The 20,996-nt window shown below is 46.1% G+C and overlaps 2 protein-coding genes across 3 annotated transcripts; one reads left to right on the forward strand and one right to left on the reverse strand.

The window, feature by feature from the left end:
• Nucleotides 1–278: 278 nt before the first annotated feature.
• S100A11 (S100 calcium binding protein A11) lies at nt 279–2,347 on the forward strand (the record flags this gene model as incomplete). Its single annotated transcript, XM_079547556.1, has 3 exons — nt 279–296; nt 1,822–1,971; nt 2,195–2,347. The coding sequence occupies 3 exons, from the start codon at nt 279–281 to the stop codon at nt 2,345–2,347; spliced, it is 321 nt and encodes a 106-aa protein (XP_079403682.1).
• A 1,145-nt stretch (nt 2,348–3,492) lies between these two features.
• On the reverse strand, nt 3,493–20,963 carry COPA (COPI coat complex subunit alpha; the record flags this gene model as incomplete). 2 transcript variants are annotated; one of them, XM_079547594.1, is made up of 33 exons in its annotated part: nt 3,493–3,552; nt 3,869–4,063; nt 4,164–4,325; nt 4,478–4,588; nt 4,672–4,858; nt 5,273–5,409; nt 5,626–5,694; nt 5,877–5,954; nt 6,166–6,275; nt 6,354–6,443; nt 6,725–6,848; nt 7,072–7,160; nt 7,348–7,443; nt 7,561–7,750; nt 7,883–8,029; nt 8,141–8,303; nt 8,644–8,782; nt 9,174–9,259; nt 9,734–9,873; nt 10,445–10,527; nt 12,191–12,266; nt 12,376–12,442; nt 12,858–13,008; nt 13,541–13,623; nt 14,030–14,165; nt 14,674–14,773; nt 15,282–15,391; nt 19,065–19,174; nt 19,487–19,563; nt 19,863–19,943; nt 20,232–20,305; nt 20,721–20,834; nt 20,924–20,963. In XM_079547594.1, the coding sequence occupies 33 exons, from the start codon at nt 20,961–20,963 to the stop codon at nt 3,493–3,495; spliced, it is 3,675 nt and encodes a 1,224-aa protein (XP_079403720.1). The 2 variants fall into 2 exon arrangements, with proteins under 2 accessions (XP_079403720.1, XP_079403719.1); XM_079547593.1 differs by having other exon boundaries at nt 8,644–8,818.
• Between the last annotated feature and the right edge of the window lie 33 nt (nt 20,964–20,996).

Genomic DNA, 20,996 nt, shown 5'->3' on the forward strand with positions numbered 1-20,996 from the left:
ACAGAGGGAAGTGCAAAGCCTGCAGAGCAGCAGCCTTCCTGTTCAGGTCTGTTCTGTTTGCAATGAGGCTGTTTCCAATTTAGAAGAGGTTGGAGTTCGGGGAAAAGAAAAAGCAACTTCTTTTTTAATTATTATTTCCAACGTGAGGGGCAATAAATGAGGGAAATCAGGTGGGGGAAGGGCCCTTCCCCACCCATTTCCTGCCTGCTCTGAATTTTCCCCTGCTCTGAATCACAGTTTCCAGCAGGAATGCCTGAGCAGGCGTGGGTGCACCCAACATGCCCGAGCAGCTCCCGGTGTTCCCCCTGTGCCCATCCGACCCTACAGCCCCATCCTAGCTCTAAAGCAGCCCCATTACAACCCAGAGAGGAGCACATAACACGGCCAGAGTATTCTGGGCAGTGAGAAGAGGCAGGGAGATGGGGCAAGCTGCCTTCAGGGATGCCCAAAGTGAAAGCAAACCCTAAAGATGATCAGCTCACATCAGCAAGGAGCAGCGGGGCAGCACCAGGAGCTCAGTCCTAAACTTGGGAATGAAAAGAGATATAGAGGTGTAAAAAGAGGCATAAGAAAGAAAAAGAAGAAAGAAAAGAAAAAGAGAGAGAGAGAAGAAACGGAGAAAACAAAATGGAAGCGTGATAACAGCAAAAACTACAACGCGGAAGGGAAGGGAGGGGCCCGGGCCGACGTGGGGACCGCAGGCACGTCCCGATCCGCCGTTACAGCCGGCGATTGCCCAACGTGGCCCCGGGGGGGGCTGAACCAGGGCCGGGCGCAGCTGGGCGAGGCTCACACCGCCCTCAACTGCTGCACAACGCTGAGCACCGCACCGCGAACACCGCACCGAGCCCCCGACCCCAGCCATGGTAAGTGAGCGCAAGGCGGGGGGGGAAGAAGCAGAAGCGAATTGGGATGCGTGGCAGCACTGCGAAAAGTGCCAAAAGCTGAGCTGAGGAGCTCAGGGAGGAGCCTGGGCATGGGGAGGGGTGCAGAGGATCCCTGGGGTTGCAGCAAGCTTTCTCTTTGCTTCATCTGCTCTCTCGGACCCTGTGCTGGGGGGGCTGCAGTTCTGGTCCAAGGTGGGGGATACAAAGAAACCGAGAGCCGAGGCAGAGGATGGAGGAAGCTCCGTGGCGCAGGTCCATCAAATAGGGGTGGCAGTGCAGGATGTGGCAGCGAGGCCAGAGGAGGCTGAGGTTGGAGAGGGAAGGGCAGATTCCACCCAGCCCTGCCCGCAGGATTGGAGCCACAGGATAGGGAAGAGCCTCACATCCCCCTTCTGCCCATTGCTTTGTGCCTTAACCTCATCCTGCTGGAGCAGCCCAGCTCCCCAAGTTCTGGCTGCAGGTGGGTGCCAACCCCATCGCATTTTTCACCAGTGACTCAGAGTTTCTGCTCTGACCAGACAGCACAAGGGGAAGGGGGGATGGGGAGAAGGCAAAGACAGACATGCAGGCTCAGCCAAGTAGTACTGGAGAGCACAGAGGGAGGCAGCAAGACTTCAGGAAGAGGCAGCTGCCCTCACCCCTATGTCAACTGATGGTTCCCCAGGGAAGCTTCCATGCTGCCAGAGTTCCTAGGAGCCGCTGCAGGCCTTGAGCAGCCACCACTCCCTCCCCTGCACCACTCCCATCCCTCCTCACCACAGGGCTGTGCTAAGCAAGAAAGAAATGAATACCAAAGAAAAATGCAGCTGGACAGGTTGGGCACAGAAAAACAATAGATGGCAAGTGGCCCTGAGCCTTCTTCTAGGAACCACAACCCTTCCGCAAAGGCAGAGCAACCTGCAAGCATACTCTGAACCCTTTTTCTGCTTCACAGTCCAAGGTTTCCCCTACTGAGACCGAGCGCTGCATAGAGTCACTGCTGGCTGTCTTCCAGCGGTATGCAGGGCGTGAAGGAGACAACCTCAAGCTCTCCAAGAAGGAATTCCTGGCTTTCATGAACACCGAGCTGGCTTCCTTCACAAAGGTGAGTGAAAGCCAGGCCAGGAGGCTCCCAGGGCAGTGAAAAACCTGTGTCTGTGCCACAGAGTGGAGGGGAAGGTCCTGACTTCCACAAGCAGAGCACAAGCTGACCAGCACTGCTCCAAATTGATGCTGCTCCTTTTGTCAAACACAGCAGTTGTGGGTCCATACCTGGGGGTGCCTTTCTCTCCAGGCAGACACTGATCCCTTCCTTTGGTCTCTTGCAGAATCAGAAGGACCCTGCTGTTGTGGACAGGATGATGAAGAGGCTTGATATCAACAGTGATGGGCAACTGGACTTCCAGGAGTTCCTGAATCTCATAGGAGGCATTGCAGTGGCCTGTCACGATGCACTGCTCGTTCAGCCTCCTCGCCCCTAGTCCCAGCAGCCTCATCTCACCCCACTGTGAACATTCCTCAACCAAGACCCTTGCAAATGTGGAACAAAGGCCACAACATCCCCACTCCTTGTTTTTATGAATAAAAGTTGAAAATCCTATCCTAAAGCCTTACTTTATTTCAGAGAGAATACCAAGCAACTAGCCCAGCCACAGATGGAGCAAGAGCTCTAGGCTGTCTCTGCTGATGCAAGAACACGTGTTCTCACTCATCCCTGCTCTAAAGTGCAATCTGCCCAACAAGGATGATCCTCCAGTCTGCTGCCTACCACAAGGAAAGGCACAGCAACACCAACTGGTACAACTGCATGAGGTAATGAGCATGAAGATAGCTGGAGCACAGGCAGTAGCAGTTGCACACTAAGAATGAGCAGAAGCAACTCCTGCCAGCATGATTATTTCAGTACTGTATTTTCTATTGTTTGGAAATAGAGAAAATTGTTACTGAGCAGCCTAACAACACAAAGGGGTGGGGTGGGTGATATGGAAAGAGGAAGTATAATATAGTATCTTAAGAGCTAAGCTACAGAACAGGAAGATCAAGACAGTCAATTTACTTTATTCATGTTAGAGGCAGATTATGCAGAGAAATGCTGCTAGGACAACAAAACAAAGAGTCAACACAAGCACTTGGGTGCTGAGCTGCTCTCCAGTTACTTCTGAGAGTGCTGTGCTGGCCCCAGTTCCAGACAGTGCCACACTCCTATGAGAGTCAGGCTCAGCTGCTTCTGCCATCCATGTGCTCCAGGATCTTTAACGAGCCCAACACTAAAGAGTGAGAGGCAAGCAGTGCCTCTTGAGCAGTTCCTATTGAGTACACTATAACATATGCAGGTCTCAGCAAGAGCCACATTATACCCTCTGAGAAAGATGTGACTGGAAGCAACAGTACACAAACACAACATCAGCTGGATCTGAAAGGGGATTCCAAGTTATTACTACTTAGAAGCAGCAGAGAGCCTCACTACAGCATTCTTGGGTGGGGAAGAGCAGTTAAGACACGGCACAGCTACGGTGAAGGGACACGACTAGAAGCTGGAATGGTGGGAGGTGAAAGTTTCCACAACATGCTGTGAAACAGGGCCATCTCCCTCTGAGCTCACACCTCCCAGGGACTGGCACACACCTCAGCGGAACTGGAGGGGGCTGATCCGCAGCCCAATGACATCTTTGCCGATCTCTGTCACCTGAGGAATGAAAGGGTGATGATTAATGCTTAAAAGTAACAGAATAGCCCAACCCCACAGCAGCATTGAGAGCCTGGATGGTTCTCATAATGAACTCCGCTGATCCCTGCCGTGTCAGGCCCCGACGACAGCATCTAAACTACATTGTATTTCGTAATTCCCAAACTGCTCCACCTCCAATGTCAAGTCCTCTGCCCTCCAACATGATCCAAAACCCAAATCAGGACTAGAGGGAGCAAGGGGAAAGCTACTGGAGAGGAATTCTCAAGGAAAACATAGAGTAGGTAGGAGTGAGTGGCAACAGAAACTCCCTTACTGTTGTGACACGGCAGATCTGCCCCTGAAACTCAGGGCAGTAGCAAGCTCCACTAAGTGGACACTTCTCCACAGGCTTGCCACGATAGATGGGTCGGTATGAGGCAGCACAGATGTCAAAGGGGTTGTGCATGTCATAGTTGAGCTGGTAGGTGTCGGTGGGATTCTTCTCACATGCTGACAAGATCTTGCGGGTCTGCAAAAAAAGCAAACACATCAATAAGAGGGGCAACTAGAAAGCAAACCAAATAGAACCTGCCACAAGAAATATTTCAGGCTGTGCACCATGGACATACCTGCTGGGCCACCTCAGGCTTTGGACCCAGCTCCAGCAGCCGACGAGCAAAAGTAGCAGCTGTCTTGAAGTTTTTGAGTTTGAAGAAGAGGTTGAGAGCAGTGCGCAGCACCAAGATCATGTGGACAGGCTGCAGGTTGGAGTGGGTGAAATAGGCAGCCATCTGCATCAGGGAGAAGGAGGAAAAGCAAGGATACAATCACTACCAACCCTATAAATAATTGGGTGCCCTGAAAATGACTCAGGAAACACACCAACCTCCCCCAGTTCATCACTGCCATCTGTTTTAAAAGGCAAGAAATTCTATTCCTGTACCTCACAGATTCGCTTCTGGTGCTCCAAGGTCTCCTTGGGCAGCTTCTTCCGCTCGATCTCCATTGAGAGCCCTACGATATACTCCCGACAAATGGCTATCAGCTGCTGGGCCTTTGAGAAAAGGAGACAATCAGGCATTTGACTTCCAACCCTATGGCCACACTGACAGCAGTCAGAAGAGGTCTGCCCCTCACCTCAGCAATCTCTTGCTTATTGTCCACCACCAGCAAGGGCACGCTCAGCAAGATGGAGCGGAACTTCTCCACAGCCTCCTCAAACTTGCCAGCTGTTGTGAGCTGGTAACACAGCTGTAAGCGTTGAATCAGGTCATTGAGCTTCAGCCCAACAGCTGGGAGGGCATTCTTCAAGCCAGCTTCTTTCCTGGAGGCACCATAAAAGGGATGGGGTACAAATAGGAGTAACATAAAGGCCACCAAGTACACACCAGCATTACACGGCTACAACTTAGCAGCATTGTGGCCTAGAGCTGTGCTGTTTATCTTGGCCATTAGCACAGCACAAACAACGCCTGTGCTTCCCACTGTTGTCACCCTCAACACCAAGCTCTCTGCATTAACACAGGCTGGAGAAATCTGACTTATTTTTCCTACAGCAGCTTCCCTCCATTGCAATAAAAAGACACATCTGCGTTTATTTACATGTTCTACCTCTGACAAAACTAGCCTGAAGGTTAGTTTAGTTACAGAGGGTTAATTCAGGCTACAACTGGTGAAGACTCACAGATATATGGCAACAGGAAAAGAGCACAGGAGAGGAGCTAACCCAATTGCTTACCAGTTACGATGTGGGTAGCCATACATGGTAGGGAGACATGGCAGAGCTTGGTAGGTTGTACGGCCACGGGCATAGGTCTGCAGGAACAGCTGCTTGTAGGGTCCAAAGTTTGTTACTCCCACCTGGTCATGGAGGAGCTGAAAGGGATACATCGATGTACTAAGTTGTCCAGAACCATAAGAAAGCTGCATAGACATCACTCTGGCTCACAGATCCTCTTAATTTACATCCAGAGAAAGAGACATGCAGAATGGTTCACAGAGCAAAGCTTCAGAGCGCAGAGACAAAAAAAGAAGGGGACAAGGGCACTTTTCTTCCAACCCCCCCTCCCCAAAACTCCAGGTCTAACTTACTCTCATTGCTGTCTCAAAGGAACCTGCCAGAATGTGGTCAACAGGAAGCTGTGAATTGTTACACCACACCTGCAAGAACAGAAGGGAAATCATACAAGAGGAATTGTGCATATGCACACACTCATCACCCTTAATTCCCTTCACACGTTCTTGTGCTGTGCACACATAAATGTTAGGAACGACTAAGGAAGAAAAAATGAAGCAGCACTGAGGTAGAAAGTTTCTGAGAAATCACAGACTTGTGATGTTACCTGTGCTGGGCTGGTGCCCTTGGTGGGTGGCACAAAGAAGCCATCTTCTGCTCCTCCTGCTGGACCAGCAGGAACATCCTGGGGGAACAACACAGAGTAGAGAGATTAGTTCCCAGCACCCAGATGAAATCAGAAGTGGCCTCAGCTGTAGTGACCAAGCTCCTGATGAATCCCAGATCAGTATTCACCCTCCCCATCCAAGCCCAAGCTGCCACTGCCTCCCAGTTCGCTACAACTGGGCTATATGAGAAGCCTCCCAAAAGCATCAATGACTCAAAACTCTCCCTACCAGTTCAGGAGGAAGATCCAAGTCTTCTTCAACTTCCCATCCACCTCCTTCTTCCTGTCCTTTACCCAGACCTTCCTCTCCAAAGCTTTCTCCAGCATCCACAAAGCCATCTGCACAGAGAGGGGAGGAACACAGTTAGAGCTCTTACTCACACCCATGCTTTTCACTTCTAAGAAATGTTCACTCACCTTCATCGAGCTGTAATTCTGCATCTTCTCCCCAGCCTTCTGTACCAACATTGTCAATATCTATGTCAGCAGCCAAGGCACCCCCTTTGCCTAAAAGAAGGATAGGGTTATTTGTTTACTCATCTCTGAGCAAGCCAGGAATCAAGAAAATAATTGCCAAAGCTCATCTTATGTTAAAAAGACAAGGATTTTTTTTAGATTTGCCAAGGGCAATGTAAATACTAACTGTGAATTCCAAAAAACTATAGTTTTGTTATCTGTAGTAACAACAAATCTGTGGCTTAAGAGCAACACCTCAGGGGACATAGAAACAAACATTATCTGCTCTGCATATTTTAACTTAATACAGCCTTCCAAGTACAATGAAATACCTTTGCTAGCAATTGTTCCTTCAAAGAACCCCTTGGAGACAGTCAGCAATGGCCAGTTGGTATCCAGAGGCATGACAGGAGCAGGAGGCTGTAGTAGTTTTGCATTGGGATCAATGTCTGGAATCTGGAATGGAAGAGAAAAACACATAAGGGAAGTCTCCATCTTTGACCCACCCACCACCAAGCAGCACAATTTCAAGTCTGTGAGAAGTGGTGATTGGAAAGAAGATGGTACCCCCCACTCCCAGGAAAGGAACTGCCAAACTGGTCAAATTAACATCCAATCCCATTGTCAATCACCCCAAACTCCAGTGTCATTGTTATGAAGCATTAATCAAGTCGCTAACCGTTTCCTTTTCAGGATCAAACGTTTCCTTCAGGTTTTCAGCTTCCTCATCCAGACCATGAGTTGCAGCTGTGAGATAGGCCAGGGACTCTGAAATTAGATGTAACTAACATGAATGCACACCCTTTGTTGTCTGGAGAAGAAAAACCTTTCACATCAGCTTTCTATCCACCTAGCTCCATTTCTCATCTCTCTCCCAAAATTAGTGGTCATTCCAAAAAGACTCTCCAGCTCCACCCTAAGCCAGAGAGAAACACATTAATCTGCTATTACTTACTTTGTCCACAGTTCTTCAGAATCCTCACTCTCTCTGCCACATCTCCTAGATACAAGGCATTCTGGTAGTGGCCACTCATATCTTTACGGATCTCAGCTAAACCAAAACAAAAAGTGTCAGTCACGATAACTGCTCTTCTTGGCCTTCTCTGAGCTGCTGCAGTTTCTCTGGGAATGATGCTCAGCTCCTCATCTCATTCACTTTTGCACTCACCTATCTTCATCATCTTCCGAAGCTTCTCCAGGTTGCCAGTAATAAGATAGAGGAAGGAGAGCCTATCAAAGTTCTTGGTGCGCTGGTAGCACATCTCCACAATCTGGTGATTTCCCTGCAGTAGTGCCACTTCTCCCAGTTTCTCCCAGCAATTCTTGTCATCCAGAGCCTTGGCTGCTTCCAGAGCAATCTAACAAGAGAACTGATGTGGTTACAACAACAAATCTGAAGGAAATGCTTAACGCAGGGCTGTTATTGTTCCCCCCCCAGGAAGCAATGACCCAATGACACATCCTTCTCACAACACTGCCCACCATCTCACCTCAATGTTGCCACATTCCAGTGCCAGACTGAAACGGGTCTTCTCATCCTTGACAAAGTGCAGGGCCACCTCAGGATAACCCTTTTTCTGCAGGTAGGCAATGATGGACTGACCCACAAGCTTAGCATTCCTCACCATGTGCAACACCTGCAAAGAAAACACCCAGGCAGTCATGCTGACAACACCACTTGCAAGGCACGTTCCTTAACCCTCAGGCCACAGTCAAGGAACACTGCAGAGTTTCTCGTGCCTCCTCACCTCATCATACTTTCTGTTGATCAATGCCAGCTTGAATTTGAACTCTGTGGGATCAATGGTGAGGACCCTGGGGCGACATTCTCTGTCCAGGCAGTACACATTGTTCCCCTTCACACGAGTAACATAGATAGGCAGGTCCAGGGTGCGGATGATGCCATGGTCCCTATGCCAACACAGTACACCAGTGACAAACACACCAACACAAATGTATGGCCACATCTCCCAGCTCAAAGAAAGCTCACAACATCATTATTTTAGCCTGTATTATAAAAGCAAGCTCCAATCAGACAAACACTGCAGCCACCCAATCCAGCAATAAAACCCTAGTGCACAAGGTAAGCAACCAAACAGAAACCAAACGTTTAGCCCTGTCTTAGGGTACATCCACACTGTACTAAAAGCATAATTACAGCAGCACCAGCTTTTGTGTCTGCCAAGAAAAAAAATCACCACGGTGCAAGGTCAATCATTTCAAGGACTCGGTGTGTGACTCCCAGACCCACCCTGTGGTGACAGCGTATTTGATGTGGTTGCTGGTGGTATAGATGAAAACACCGCTTTCATCCCAGGCACCGCTCTTAACACGGATGTTTTCATGGATGTTGCACAGCGATTCCAGCTTTCTGTTGCAGATCATGATGGCTGGTGACAAGAAAAGAAACAGAGGTACAGTTGGCTCTATTAAGTATCTGCTTCTGACTTACAGCTTCTCTCCTCCACAGCCTCAGAAATATTGACTGTAATCACAATCAGATATTAAGGAGATGATGGTAATCACTATGAAATCACCACCAGCCCTTTTTTTGTGAAAGAGAGACTAGCTGAATACTCTGAGGAACAAAGGAAAACCTGTGTCCTGTAAGATTTTGCTAAAGAAGACAAAGTGAAAGGGCCCACTGTGAATCTGTCTCCAGCTGTACCATCACTGCTAGCCAGAGCTCTGAGCAGTTACTGGAGCAGATCATGCTCCAACTAAGGAAGGAACAAGCATGCCCTAGTACCCAGGTGAAACACTGCAGCCCTGCCTGCTTACCATGCTTAGCCAGCAGAGCTACGTGGGACATGTCAGCTGACCAGATGACATATTTCACCTTGGAGATCTTCACTGAGGCCAGAGTCCTGGAAAGCAGACAGCACTGACATTAAAGAGTTAAAACAATATTCCTGGTCTGTTTCTTTGTGGCTAGCAACACATAGCCAGCACAAGCCTGCTATCATGTTGCAATTTTAAGAGCATTTTGAAGGGATACAAAACCTAAGGGACAAGGCATTGGGCAAGCTTAGCTTGATTGAGTCTGGATTTTTGATTTCTTTGCACTTTTACAGCACCCAATTCTACAGTCACAGAATTTACAAGGGTATGGCACGCATCTCCCTGTGATCAATGGCATAATGCCTGCAGCATAAATTACACCTTGGCTATGTTTGCACTCTGCTCTTCCTAACAGTTGTTAGCCGTGGTTTGGATCAGACTGATGCAGCCTGCAGCTGATGCTGAATTCTGGAGTGCATTAATAGCTATTACTCGTCCCCAGAGGGCTCACACCAACAGGATTACAATATTAAAACTTCTCCCAGCAGACTGGATCTTACCGCTTCTGCTGCACGTCAAAGAGGGTGACGGAGTCTGCATCTCTCAGTAACAGGTTCCCTGTGCCAGCATAGAAAATCTCATCACAGTTCGGCACCTGAACCTTCTTTGTGATCTCATTCTTCAAGTTTTTGATGAGGATCTGCAGTGTGATGAGAGAAAAATGTAACAACACCCAGCAGCAGTCAGGAGGATTCAGTGAAGAAATTTAGGATTATTTTAGCCCAAAATTTTAGCTCAGCATCAAGATGCAAAACAAATCGTGTGGCCTTCCACAAGATTTTCCATGACTGTTCTTTTCTTTCCCCCTTCTTTCTCTTATTGCACTTCACATAAGAGAACAAAGACTGGTATGAAGAAACCTAAGCTGCTTTTTCACCATTGCATTACTTCCATGCTATGAAAGCAACCAGAGTTGTTTCACAGTCCTGCTCTGGTCAGCTGTCATATGTGAACCAGCTGCTGTAACAGGCTTCCAGCAACAAAGCCAACATTTGCCATAAGAAGTTAAATAATATTTCAACTCGCTACATTTTCACCGCATTATATTTCTCCATCTCTACCTGCAGCCCAGCCTCTGCTGAGAGCTCTTTGCCAATCCACTTGGATCTCTAATAATTCTGTTAACCCAGACTCCTCCCATATCCATTTGTGTATTTCCAGATGACAATACTCCCCTTGAAAAGATGACCCTATTAAGCCTGTCCCCTTACCGAATGCATGCGATCCAGGACTGCAAAGCGGTTACGAGCTACCCACACAGCTGTTAGCCCCGAGGAGCGCTTCCCTTCAGGGGCTGGGGAGAGAAAGACACAGGCAGTGAATAAAAACCTCTGGCAGGCTCTTACAGCAACACATTAGTCAGTCTTGTTTGATCCCATCTTGGCTGTTGGAGCCGCTTCCTGCTAATTCATGTTTAACCTGAGGCTATTCGCGAGACTCATTTCCTCCCCCGATGTCCTTTCAGATCACAGCGTGGCCAGCGCCAGCCCCTCTCTGCAGCCAAGGCACAAGACAAGTGGCAGGCTGTGCAGCCAATGCCACTGCTTGGCGCTGGAGCAGTCATCCTGGGCGACAGCACCGTCTGTCAAGCTAACGAGCAAAGCCTCACCAGCCAAACCATGCAAGCAGCGAGGGTCCCGGCTTCAACGTACAACACCCCCCTCCTCTCTATTTCTACACCACCCTCCCCCCCCTGCAAACTGACATAACGAGCTGGAGGAAAAAGGCTGCACTCTCCCCAGCACGCAGCTGTTCTCTTCAGTTTTAAAATGCTAATATAAACAGAGCGCTCCGCATGTCAGGGGTGCATAAAGAACCATGCTGCAGGATGTTTGGGGTGTGGAGAAGGCTGTTGGAAGAGGGGGTAGGGAACAGAAAGGGAGGTGAGAGCTGATGCTGTTCTGGTAAAAATCAATATCTCTTTAAGAGAGATACTTCCTTAAGCTTTATTCCTCTTAAGGAGGATGTGTTAAATACCTACATCCAAGACAAGAGAGATGATTGGAAGCTTGCAAACATAGCAGTTTGTTATGAAAAATATTTATCAATCAGTAGAACTACATGCTGCTCCTGAAGATGCCTTAAAAATGTACTTGGTTTTCTTGAGGCCTAGACACTACTTCATCTGGAAGAAACCCTTTCCTCCTTAAAATGAAGGCAAGCTGGGTGCCCCCAGACAAGCAACTTTTGACCAACTCAGTCAAAATAAATATTTGAAATACACTCAGTAACACTTAATCTATATAAACTTATTTAAAATCTCCCTTTCCTTCTCTCCCCAAATATACCTGCTTCTGTATTCAGCAAAGAAATCTTCCCTTCCTCCATAGAAATCAGAATATCTGCAAACAAGGGAGCTGAATTCCAGTCTCACTCATTCATCACTCCCACTCATTTCAAGATCCTTACTGCCAGGACAGAGGCAAGAGGAACCAGCTGGAGTTTCAGATCCCAAATGGAATTCGTAGTTAGGAGAAATTTTCTTCTTCTCCTAAATCATGTTTTGACTTGTAAATTGCACAAAACTGATGTGAAATTTGCTGAGAGAAAGAATGAACACTGGCATCCTGGCGTTGTCACTTTTACAGCCACTTTTCAGAGCGTAAAACCTCTTCAAACAAAATATATCTGGTTACAACCCATCTATGCTGACAAGCCAGGAATGCTGCCTGCTGAGTCAAAAGGGAGAATGGAAAGTTCCTAATAACAAAATTATAAAATATATATTTGTGGCAGTAAAAGTTTGGGATGAGCATGAATTTTTCAAGTCAGTGTAGTGTGATATAGTAAGCAGGAAGCCTGCCAAATGATGTGTGCTGCAGGGACACTGGGAAACATGGAGAAAGAATCTAATGAGAGGCTGACAGAAACGAGACTTCTCTTTTTACTTATAGCACAGTTGGAGAGGAAAGGGAGCAGCTACTCAGCAACACACTCTGATGTGAAGACATGCTTACCATCTGGATTCTGGGAGTCTGCATCCTTGGGAATGGTGTATAGGTCATAAGTGCTATTCTCCAAGTTGCTTGCTCTCTGCAAAAAATGAAGGGAAAAAAATATTCTGAGGTAGGATTTCACAGAACTGCCATTCACAGCCTTGTGAAAAGTTCTTCAGCACACTATGAAGCCAAACTTGACTTACTGTGCAGAGAAGGACAGCATTCTCAGCCGGGTTGTATGACATGTTGAACACAGGGAACTTGGAACCACTGCAGAGAAGACACAAATTGAAGTTACAGTGAGCTACGATTACTTCTAAAACAGTTGTCTTTAATAAACACTTTTTTGGTACTTGGTTTATTTAAGAAATCAAAACAACTGTTTTGATTTCCTGAACCACCTGGAAAACACTTCCTGGAAATGCAGAATATCAGCATTTCGCACGAGCTGACATTTCAATCTGAACTACTGGAAACTCAAAACCAGCAACCAAAAGAGCTTTCATCTACCCACAACACTGATCTGAAAAACACTTCTGCAGGCTTTGGAAGTTCCTCTGACAGAGCTGGCTGAACGAAAGTCATATGAATAACATGGTACAAAACAACCCATCTGTAAGAGGAACTACCAAGGGGTTCAGGACACTGATGAAAGCTCTTTAAACTCTGAGCACTCATCTCTTACCTGCGCAGCTGCATGACAGCAACATCTTTTGAGCTGTTAAAGTCAAGCTGGCGGAGGAATCGGTCCTTCACATAATACAGCATATTCCCATGCACTGCATAAGCAGGACGCTCACGCTCCAGTTTAAACACAATCATGCCACCATCATGGCCTGGGAAAAGGCACACAAGAGGTCAAATGTGAATTAAATCCTCTGGGTTCTCCTACTGCTGAGAAAACCCAGCCCTTCAAACAAAGAAAGAGCCAACAAGGATACCACTTTCCTCCCCTCATTGTTCCCATCCATTTAGGTTTCCTCAGACCTAACACCTGACATCCTTCTAGAAACGTTTTCCCTTGCTGTCACGCATCTCTCTAAGTGTGATTAGCCCAGCATAGCTCCCCTTGGATTTGTCCCAGCCCTCAGCCTCAGATCATTCACTAGTTAAGTTCCTCTAGCATTAAACAGCAGCTGAAACAATGAGACTGCATTCCACACGATGCTTTCAGATGTTGTGTGAATTTAAATAAGGCTGTTTTCACTCCAGGACATTTAATAGACACATCTGCAAGTCAGCACGTTCTACAAAGCGTGCTAAGGAGAAGTAAATCCTTGATTCACAGAGTTCCTATAAGGAAGACACTTCCAAGCATCCTGCCAGACACTGAGTAGGGTTTTTCTTCGTTGCTTTTATTTTCTTTACCTGCAGCAAAGAGGTTGAGATTGGGATGAGCAGCCAATACCCAAAAGCGATCGTGATCACGGCGAAAGGTCTGGACACCCGTGCTAAACGTGCAAGAAAAGGAAGAAAGAATATAGAATTTCAGCATAAGCACTAGTTCCCAAAAAATAAACATCTGAGCTTCATATCATCCTTACCACTCAGAACCGGGAGTCCACAGAGTTCAAAACATTGTATTCACAGCCTTTTTGTCAAAGAATATATTCCCATTTAAAAATATTTACAGCAGCAACATCAGTGGACAGGTCAGCATTCTTCCACTTGATTTTAAATTAAAAGCTATGCTCATAACATGCATCTCAAAGGGACAGAACACGAAAAACATTTCTCTCTCAGAAGTTACCAAACACTAGAATAGATGAAGTACTAGACTTCAGTTTCTGTAAGAACTGTAGGCCTCTCATACAGGTAAAATCCTCCCTATTACAGATGAATCTGACACACACTAACCGTTTTGACATATCCCACACACGGATGCTTTTGTCCTCTGAATTGCTGAGGATCAGCTCCTGCCGAGGGTGAAAGACAGCACAGGAGACATTGTTGTAATGCCCACGGCAAGTGTCAACCTCCCAGGCCTTCGATTCTAAGCAGAAGTTAAGCAAAGAAAAGAAAAAAAAAAAAGGGAGAAAAACAACACTTAAACACATCAGATAGCAGATGTACAGCAAGCACGTTGATGAAGTGGGCTGTATCTGCTAATTACTAGACCATTCTCTGCAATTTACGTTTGTGATCTTTAACTGCTAGCAAAAGCACATCCATTCGTGGTGGAGGGCTTCTGATTCTGGAATCATTTCCCTTTCTATACCACGGGTACAGCTTCAAAACAAAAACAACCTTCAGAGTGGATTTTTTCTGTTCCTACAGGCTCAGCAGTGCATGCAAATCAAAAGATGCTAGAAGTGTTTACTAAGAAACTGAACCCTCTTCAGACTGCAAAAGTCAAGCTGCTTGGGATTATTTATCACTGCATCATAAAGATGTGCTTCCAAAGCATAATTTCCTTTCAGGTTCAGCCTACAGATGTTCAAACAAATGTCAGTTCTTATCACCCTTATCCCTAAGGGCTCCCTTAGGGAAAATCCACTCACCATTCATCCTCCAGATCTTCACTTGTCGATCATCAGCTCCTGACACAATCAGTGGCATTGTGGGATGGAAGGCAGCCCAGTTCACTCCACGATCATGGCCCTAAAAAGAGAAACAGAAAATTCACTTGAAGCAGTTTTGTGACTGAAGAGCAAAGGAAAGACAAGACTGCAGCCAGGCTTGCCAAGACACAGCTCTCACTCTTTGTGTGCCATGCTGCTCACACTGAGTGCTTACATAGGCTTTGCCCACAGTGATAAGCTCTGCAGATACCATTCTTCATCAGTAGAGCAAAGCTGCAGAGCAGCACTACCTCCTAGCTTTAAACAAGCCATTGTTGTCTCTACCATAATCTCCTCTGCTGTTTCCAGCAACACAAGGCAATAATTTCTGCTATTTCATGGAGCTTTTAGCCATACAGAGACAACAGCACTAGTTTGGTTACAGTGCAAACACCTCCAGACTTCAGTATTTTTAAATTCTTAAAGCACAAAATTCCACAGAGCCAAATTCAGTAGTTTAAGTCTTTCTTCTTCTCTTAGAGGATGAGTCACATCATGGATTTCATTATACAGATTTGAAAAGACTGCACAGCACACAAGCACTGTACCTCAAGAACGTGCTTCACAACTGCATCTGTTGTCCCAAACAAATCCACCCCAGTTATTCCTCTGACATCTGACTCCACAGCTCCAGGGGACAGGTTCTTCTTTCTTAAGCCTTGTAGAACAAGCAGGAAAGAGAAGCAGGGGTAGAAGAAGCAAAAATTATATCAGAGACAAGATTTCTAATGTTGCAACAAGTTGAGGGCTCCCCTTTGCCCTTTAGCCACATTCAGGTGCAAAGAGAGACCTTCAAAGAGGGTGAGAAACATCGAGAACACTCTCCTATTCCCCCCAAAAGCATAAGCTCAGATGAGGCATGATAAAAATGAAGTCTGCAATGCAGCACAGCACATATTGCCTCAGCTCACCAGGGCAGACTGAAGCATCTCAAAGGATTCCAACTCCTCTTCCTCTCACTCCTTCACTAACCTGTGCTTGCAGCTTTCAGAAGACTTTCATCCATGCCCCATGGATGACCTCATGATAATGATAATGCACTTGGACAGCCTGCCTGGACACCAGATATTTTTCAGGAGCTAAAGCTATAGGAAAGCCTTCTCCTAGTTCTGGAAAACACTAAATTTTCCAAGTTAAAAAAGACCTACATCAAGCAATCCTTCCTTAAACCCCATGGAATACAGCAGGGAAAGTAAGAATTGAAAACAGCCTCTGAACTGACAGTACAAGGGAAAAGACTGCACATAACACACAAACAAAACCTCAAAATAAGCTTTTAAATATAAAAGTACTTGGCAATTTTGCCATCTGCAATTTTGATTCCTATACTCCTCTTGGATCAGCAGCTCAAAAGCTCAGACTCTTCTGCAATGTTAGCCTGATGAAGTCACCAAGTAAAGCAGTGTCTCACAGCAAAGCACAAATGCTCAGCACAGAGGGTGAGGAGCACACACAGGTGATCCAAATAACAATATGAGCTTGAACAGCCGAGTGGAAGCTTCTATAAAGCCAACACAAACTGCCCCAGAAAGGAGCAGTAAAACATACACAGCTTGGGGAAGGCAAGGGAAGAAATGCAGGACTTTCGCAAGAGAAAAATACTTGAGCCTTTCACAAGCCAGAGAAACAGGACTGGAACATGAGTGGAAAATTTCTGGTGTGACTGCACAAACCTAAGGAAAGGGAGGACACTCACAGAACACTGCAGCCTCCTGTGTTGCTCTGAGGAAGGAGCAGGGACAGAGAAGGGACTTGCAGCAGAAAGGCAGATCTTATGCATTCTGAGGACAGCTGTTCAGAAAAACAGCTCAAGGGGAAAGTCAGCTGAACATGCACACAAGCACTCAGAAGAACAGTTATTAAAGTCACTAGAGAAAAGGGGCAACATACTGAGAATCAGAAGTCAGGAGTTAAGTGAGAATAAAAAAAGAGAACAGCAAGACATCAGAACATTCCTGTGATTCATTTTCTGGAACACACGACGTGTTAGACAAGTCTGACCCAAAGATGGTCCTTAGAAAGATTCTTATGCTCTGTTCTCTTCCTCACAATTCAGACCTCATACTTAAAGGTCAGAAACCTACTAAGATGGGAACTAAAGAGGGCTGTTGGCTGCTGACTCTTTCATTGTTGGGGCATTCTGGCCACTCCTGAATTCAGTGGAATTTTCCTGCCAAGCAACAGGCTTCAGTATTTGCCAACCAAGATGATGGTTAAACAGGAATTGGTGCACGGTGTTGCAGCGCACATAAAAACACTCTGATGAGGATAAGACCACTAACAACCTCCTTGCTGGTTAATACTTAAAAAGAGACAGAAAAACAGAAGGTTATTCTGCAGTTTTTGTTGGTTAGTATCAGCCACAAGAGCAAGAACTTCATTCCACTGCATTGGTGAATAATACAACACAAATATTCATGCATTCTTATATATAAACAAGCTTATTCTTGCTGCATTCACGCAGTCTCTCTCAGGAGATAAACAGGAAATAGACTTCAACCTCCAGCATATTTGTTTTACACTGAAGATCCTTTATCAGCAGGGTTCAAACCAAGGAGCACTAAATCCACTGATAAGCAGCAGCATTCTGAAGTGGAGTTCTTTACGACTAGGATTTTACGCATCAAAAATAACAATCAGAAATAACCATTTCCACTGGAATGCTACAGAACAGAACCTGCAAAGGAGAAATCATTCTGGAGAAAGAGAAACTTTTTTTTGAGGGAAAAAGCAAGTTGGATTTTTAATCTGCTTCTCATCTATCCACATTTCCTCCCCTTCCCCCCCATACACGCACTAATATTCTTGCAGTGTTGTGTCTGACTGGAGCAACAGCTGAGTCAATAATTCAGCCTGTCTCTAAAACCTCTCATCATATATCAGCTGAGGGGGGAAAAAAAAAGAAAAAGGCTCTGTACCATCTCCAAACCAATTTGGCAGCTGGAACTCTACTGAGAGAGTGTGTGGGAGAATGCAGCAACAAAGCTTAACTAGCAGAATAGCTGTTAAATTCTCCATGCTGGCAGCACAGAGAGGGTGACAGGTTTTAAATAACCAGGATATCCTGTCCCCAGTCCCTACTGTTGACACAGCTGGCCATGTCTGAGTGTGTACTACAAATACTGCAGCATGCCCAACCAAAACTGCAATGGCGAGAGCGGCAGGTTAGATTAAGGCCCACAGTCTGTCCCTAGAACAATTTCCACTGGCACACCACCAATACTGTCCCTGCCTGCCTTCCACCAGTTCTATTTCCACCCAATATTTTCTGTACATCTGGCTTTTCACCCACGGATCGTATTTTTAAGTGAGATCTTGTGGTCCAGGTAGAACCTAAAGAACAGCTAGGATTATCAGCAAAGTACTCTGGAGTTTTGACTTGTGACTCCTTCTCTCACCTCCAAGCAACACTTCACTTTATAGAAGAGAAGCAAACTGGATGCTGAAGATACAGCTTCCTGTCACCACCCACAACAAGGCTACCAAAAAAGCCTTGGTTCATTGTGCAGCAGAGAGGATTTTTGTCTTCATCTCACTATAAATGACTTACTGCTGCCTCCAAGACTTCTTCAAAGGGCTAGAGGCAACCCAGAAATTTATATTTCTCCTACAAACCTGGAACATGGAAGTTAATCAGCTGATAACATTACCTCCACGCTGATACCAATATCTGTTACCTATGTTGGCTGTAAAGTCAGATCCTTAGTTTTCTGGTTGTACAAAGCTACAGCTAGCCTCACCTACCATTGCAAACGCCTTAACTCCAACAAAAAGTTGGACTTGGTGAGCCCCCAACAGTTACTTTGAGTCAACATCTGCTCTGCTCAAGAAGAAACTGAATTCTGACAGGTTCTTGGCAACATGAGGCAAAATATTCCCAGGTAGGCCAACAGTCACATACAGAAAAAGAGGAGAACTCATCCAACAGGTGAAGGAGCTCCCTGGTCATGTAACACTCCTCCTCAGAAGCAGCCTAGGTCCAAGAGATGCTCTCCCTTCAGTAGCTGGCCCTTATGGGCCCAGGGTGCCTCCACCCCTTCTGGTCAGATGCACATAATTTGTATCCCCTGGGCTAATCAAATCCCATTACCAGGTGCTCAATCACCAGTTCAAGCCCTGACCTTACATTTCCCCTACAGCAACCTAGAACTTCACTGAAATTGATGGAAACAAATCCCCATCAATACTCTGTAATTTTCTGCCTGAGGTTCTTTCAGCCAACAGGCTGCTCTTTCTGCTCTCAGATCTGAATCTGCCTTGTCTGGCATTCAGCAATTGCAGTTCTGAAGTGGGCTTTACCACAGGACACCCCTTGGACTTGGGCAGCTCACCAGAAATATCCCACACGCGTACAGTCTGATCCAAGCTGGCTGACACTACCAGGTCCTCAGAGGGGTGAAACTGGGCACACATCACATAGTGGTTGTGTCCTGTCAGCACACTACAACAAAAAGGACAGAAAATACCATATAAACATAAGATATCAACATGCATTTTAATTACTACCAACAACAACAAGCTAGTTTTTAAAAGGGACAATGAAAAATATGACTGGTAACAAAACCTGGAACAAAAATACCATTCTTCAAGAAAAACTGACAGAGCATTCGTAACTGATCTGCTCTTCATGTCAGTTCTATTCCTTTAACTGCACACAGTTTGAAACATCAATAACTCTTTCTGCTTGAAAACAAATTAAAATTGCTTGCCCCCAAACTCCACAGTTACTTTTTAAAGCCTCTATGGATTTTACCAGACACAAGTTCTGGACTGCCAGTTCCAAACCCGAATGGTCTGATCATCGGAAGCACTCAAGATCCACGGATATTCCTAAAAAGTCAAAGTATTTCACATGTGACATAAATGCACGTCCCATACAATCCCTCACCACAGAATATTTTTCAATTGCCACCAAAAATTTACCCTTTTTTTTGTGTTGTTTTACTTAGGATCTAGGGGAAAGAGTTTATGCCTCTTACAACTCTAGAGAACGCCACCATATCTGCACACTCATACCATTAGCTCCAGCACAACTTCAATATTCCCATCTGGGGCATCAAAAGACAAATTCCCTTCCGTGAAGGAAGGCCACAAATTGGGGTATGGACTTCACTACTAAAGCTGCTTACATGATGGAAGAAGGTGGTGCGGATGTAGTCCAAATGTCCAAGCAGAGTGAAAAGACAGCGGCGCAGTTTGTAGTTCCAGACCTGTGCAACACAAAAGCAGAACAATCAGGCTATATCTGTGACCTACTAGAATTTTTTTTTATTTCTCTTTTGTACTTTCTCACAATAGGCTGAAATTTTGGTATTCTAATTTACCTACAAGCAACCTTCTTCCATCTTAAAACATTTGGAACGCAAGTCTCAAAGAGACTTCAATTTGCTGTGATTAGCACTAATCCTTCTGAAACAGAGGGAGCATAACTCCAGAGCAATTCCTTCCCTTGGGTGGTGTTCTTTGAAATAAGAATTGCTAAAGCAGTAAAACATTACCTTTATTTTATAGTCATCACCTCCAGAAACAAACAGAGGCTGCTGCTTGTGGAAATCAATACCTCGAACAGGTCCTACAAAAAGGAAAAGCAGGTTGGACAGGGCAAACGACAGCTGGAGCAGACCCTCATATCACTCAAAGCATGCAATTCACACTCTTCATTACTTCTTTTGATAAAAAAATTCGAAGCAACAAAAACCCACACTGAAATCTGACAACCCGCTTTTAAACCCATTCACTTCTACAGGCACAACTGAAGAAACACACTGCAAAGCACCCTGACTTTTTGCTCACGCATTGACAAGTTTGCTTTTACACTTGAAACAAAACGGCAGCCTCACTTCACACACACGAAAGAAGCATTCAGAGACGAGCAAAGAGGCTGCAATGAAATGCAGGGTTTGTCGCACAGCTCCTCAGGTCTGAGGGCCAGGCCCAGGCCCACCCTACGGGTCACTGCAGCTCCCCCATCCCTCCCTACCACTGACCATCGTGCTCGTCGAACTTGTCGATAAGGGTGCACATGCGATAGTCCCACAGCTGGATGACGCCATTATGTAGGCTGGTGAGGATCCAAGGCCTCTTGGGGTGGAAGCTGAGCCCTACGGAGATACAGACAGAGATGACACACAAAGAGAGACAACAGAGAAACTCTATCAGACCTCCCCACACCGCACAGCCCTACGGCTACCTTTCACCCGAGCCGATTTGGTCTCGAATTTAGTCAACATCACAGCTGCACCCCCAGCCGCCGCCTCCCCGAC

Source organism: Tetrao urogallus (assembly GCF_951394365.1).
Source record: "Tetrao urogallus genome assembly, chromosome: 28".
NCBI lineage: Eukaryota > Metazoa > Chordata > Aves > Galliformes > Phasianidae > Tetrao > Tetrao urogallus.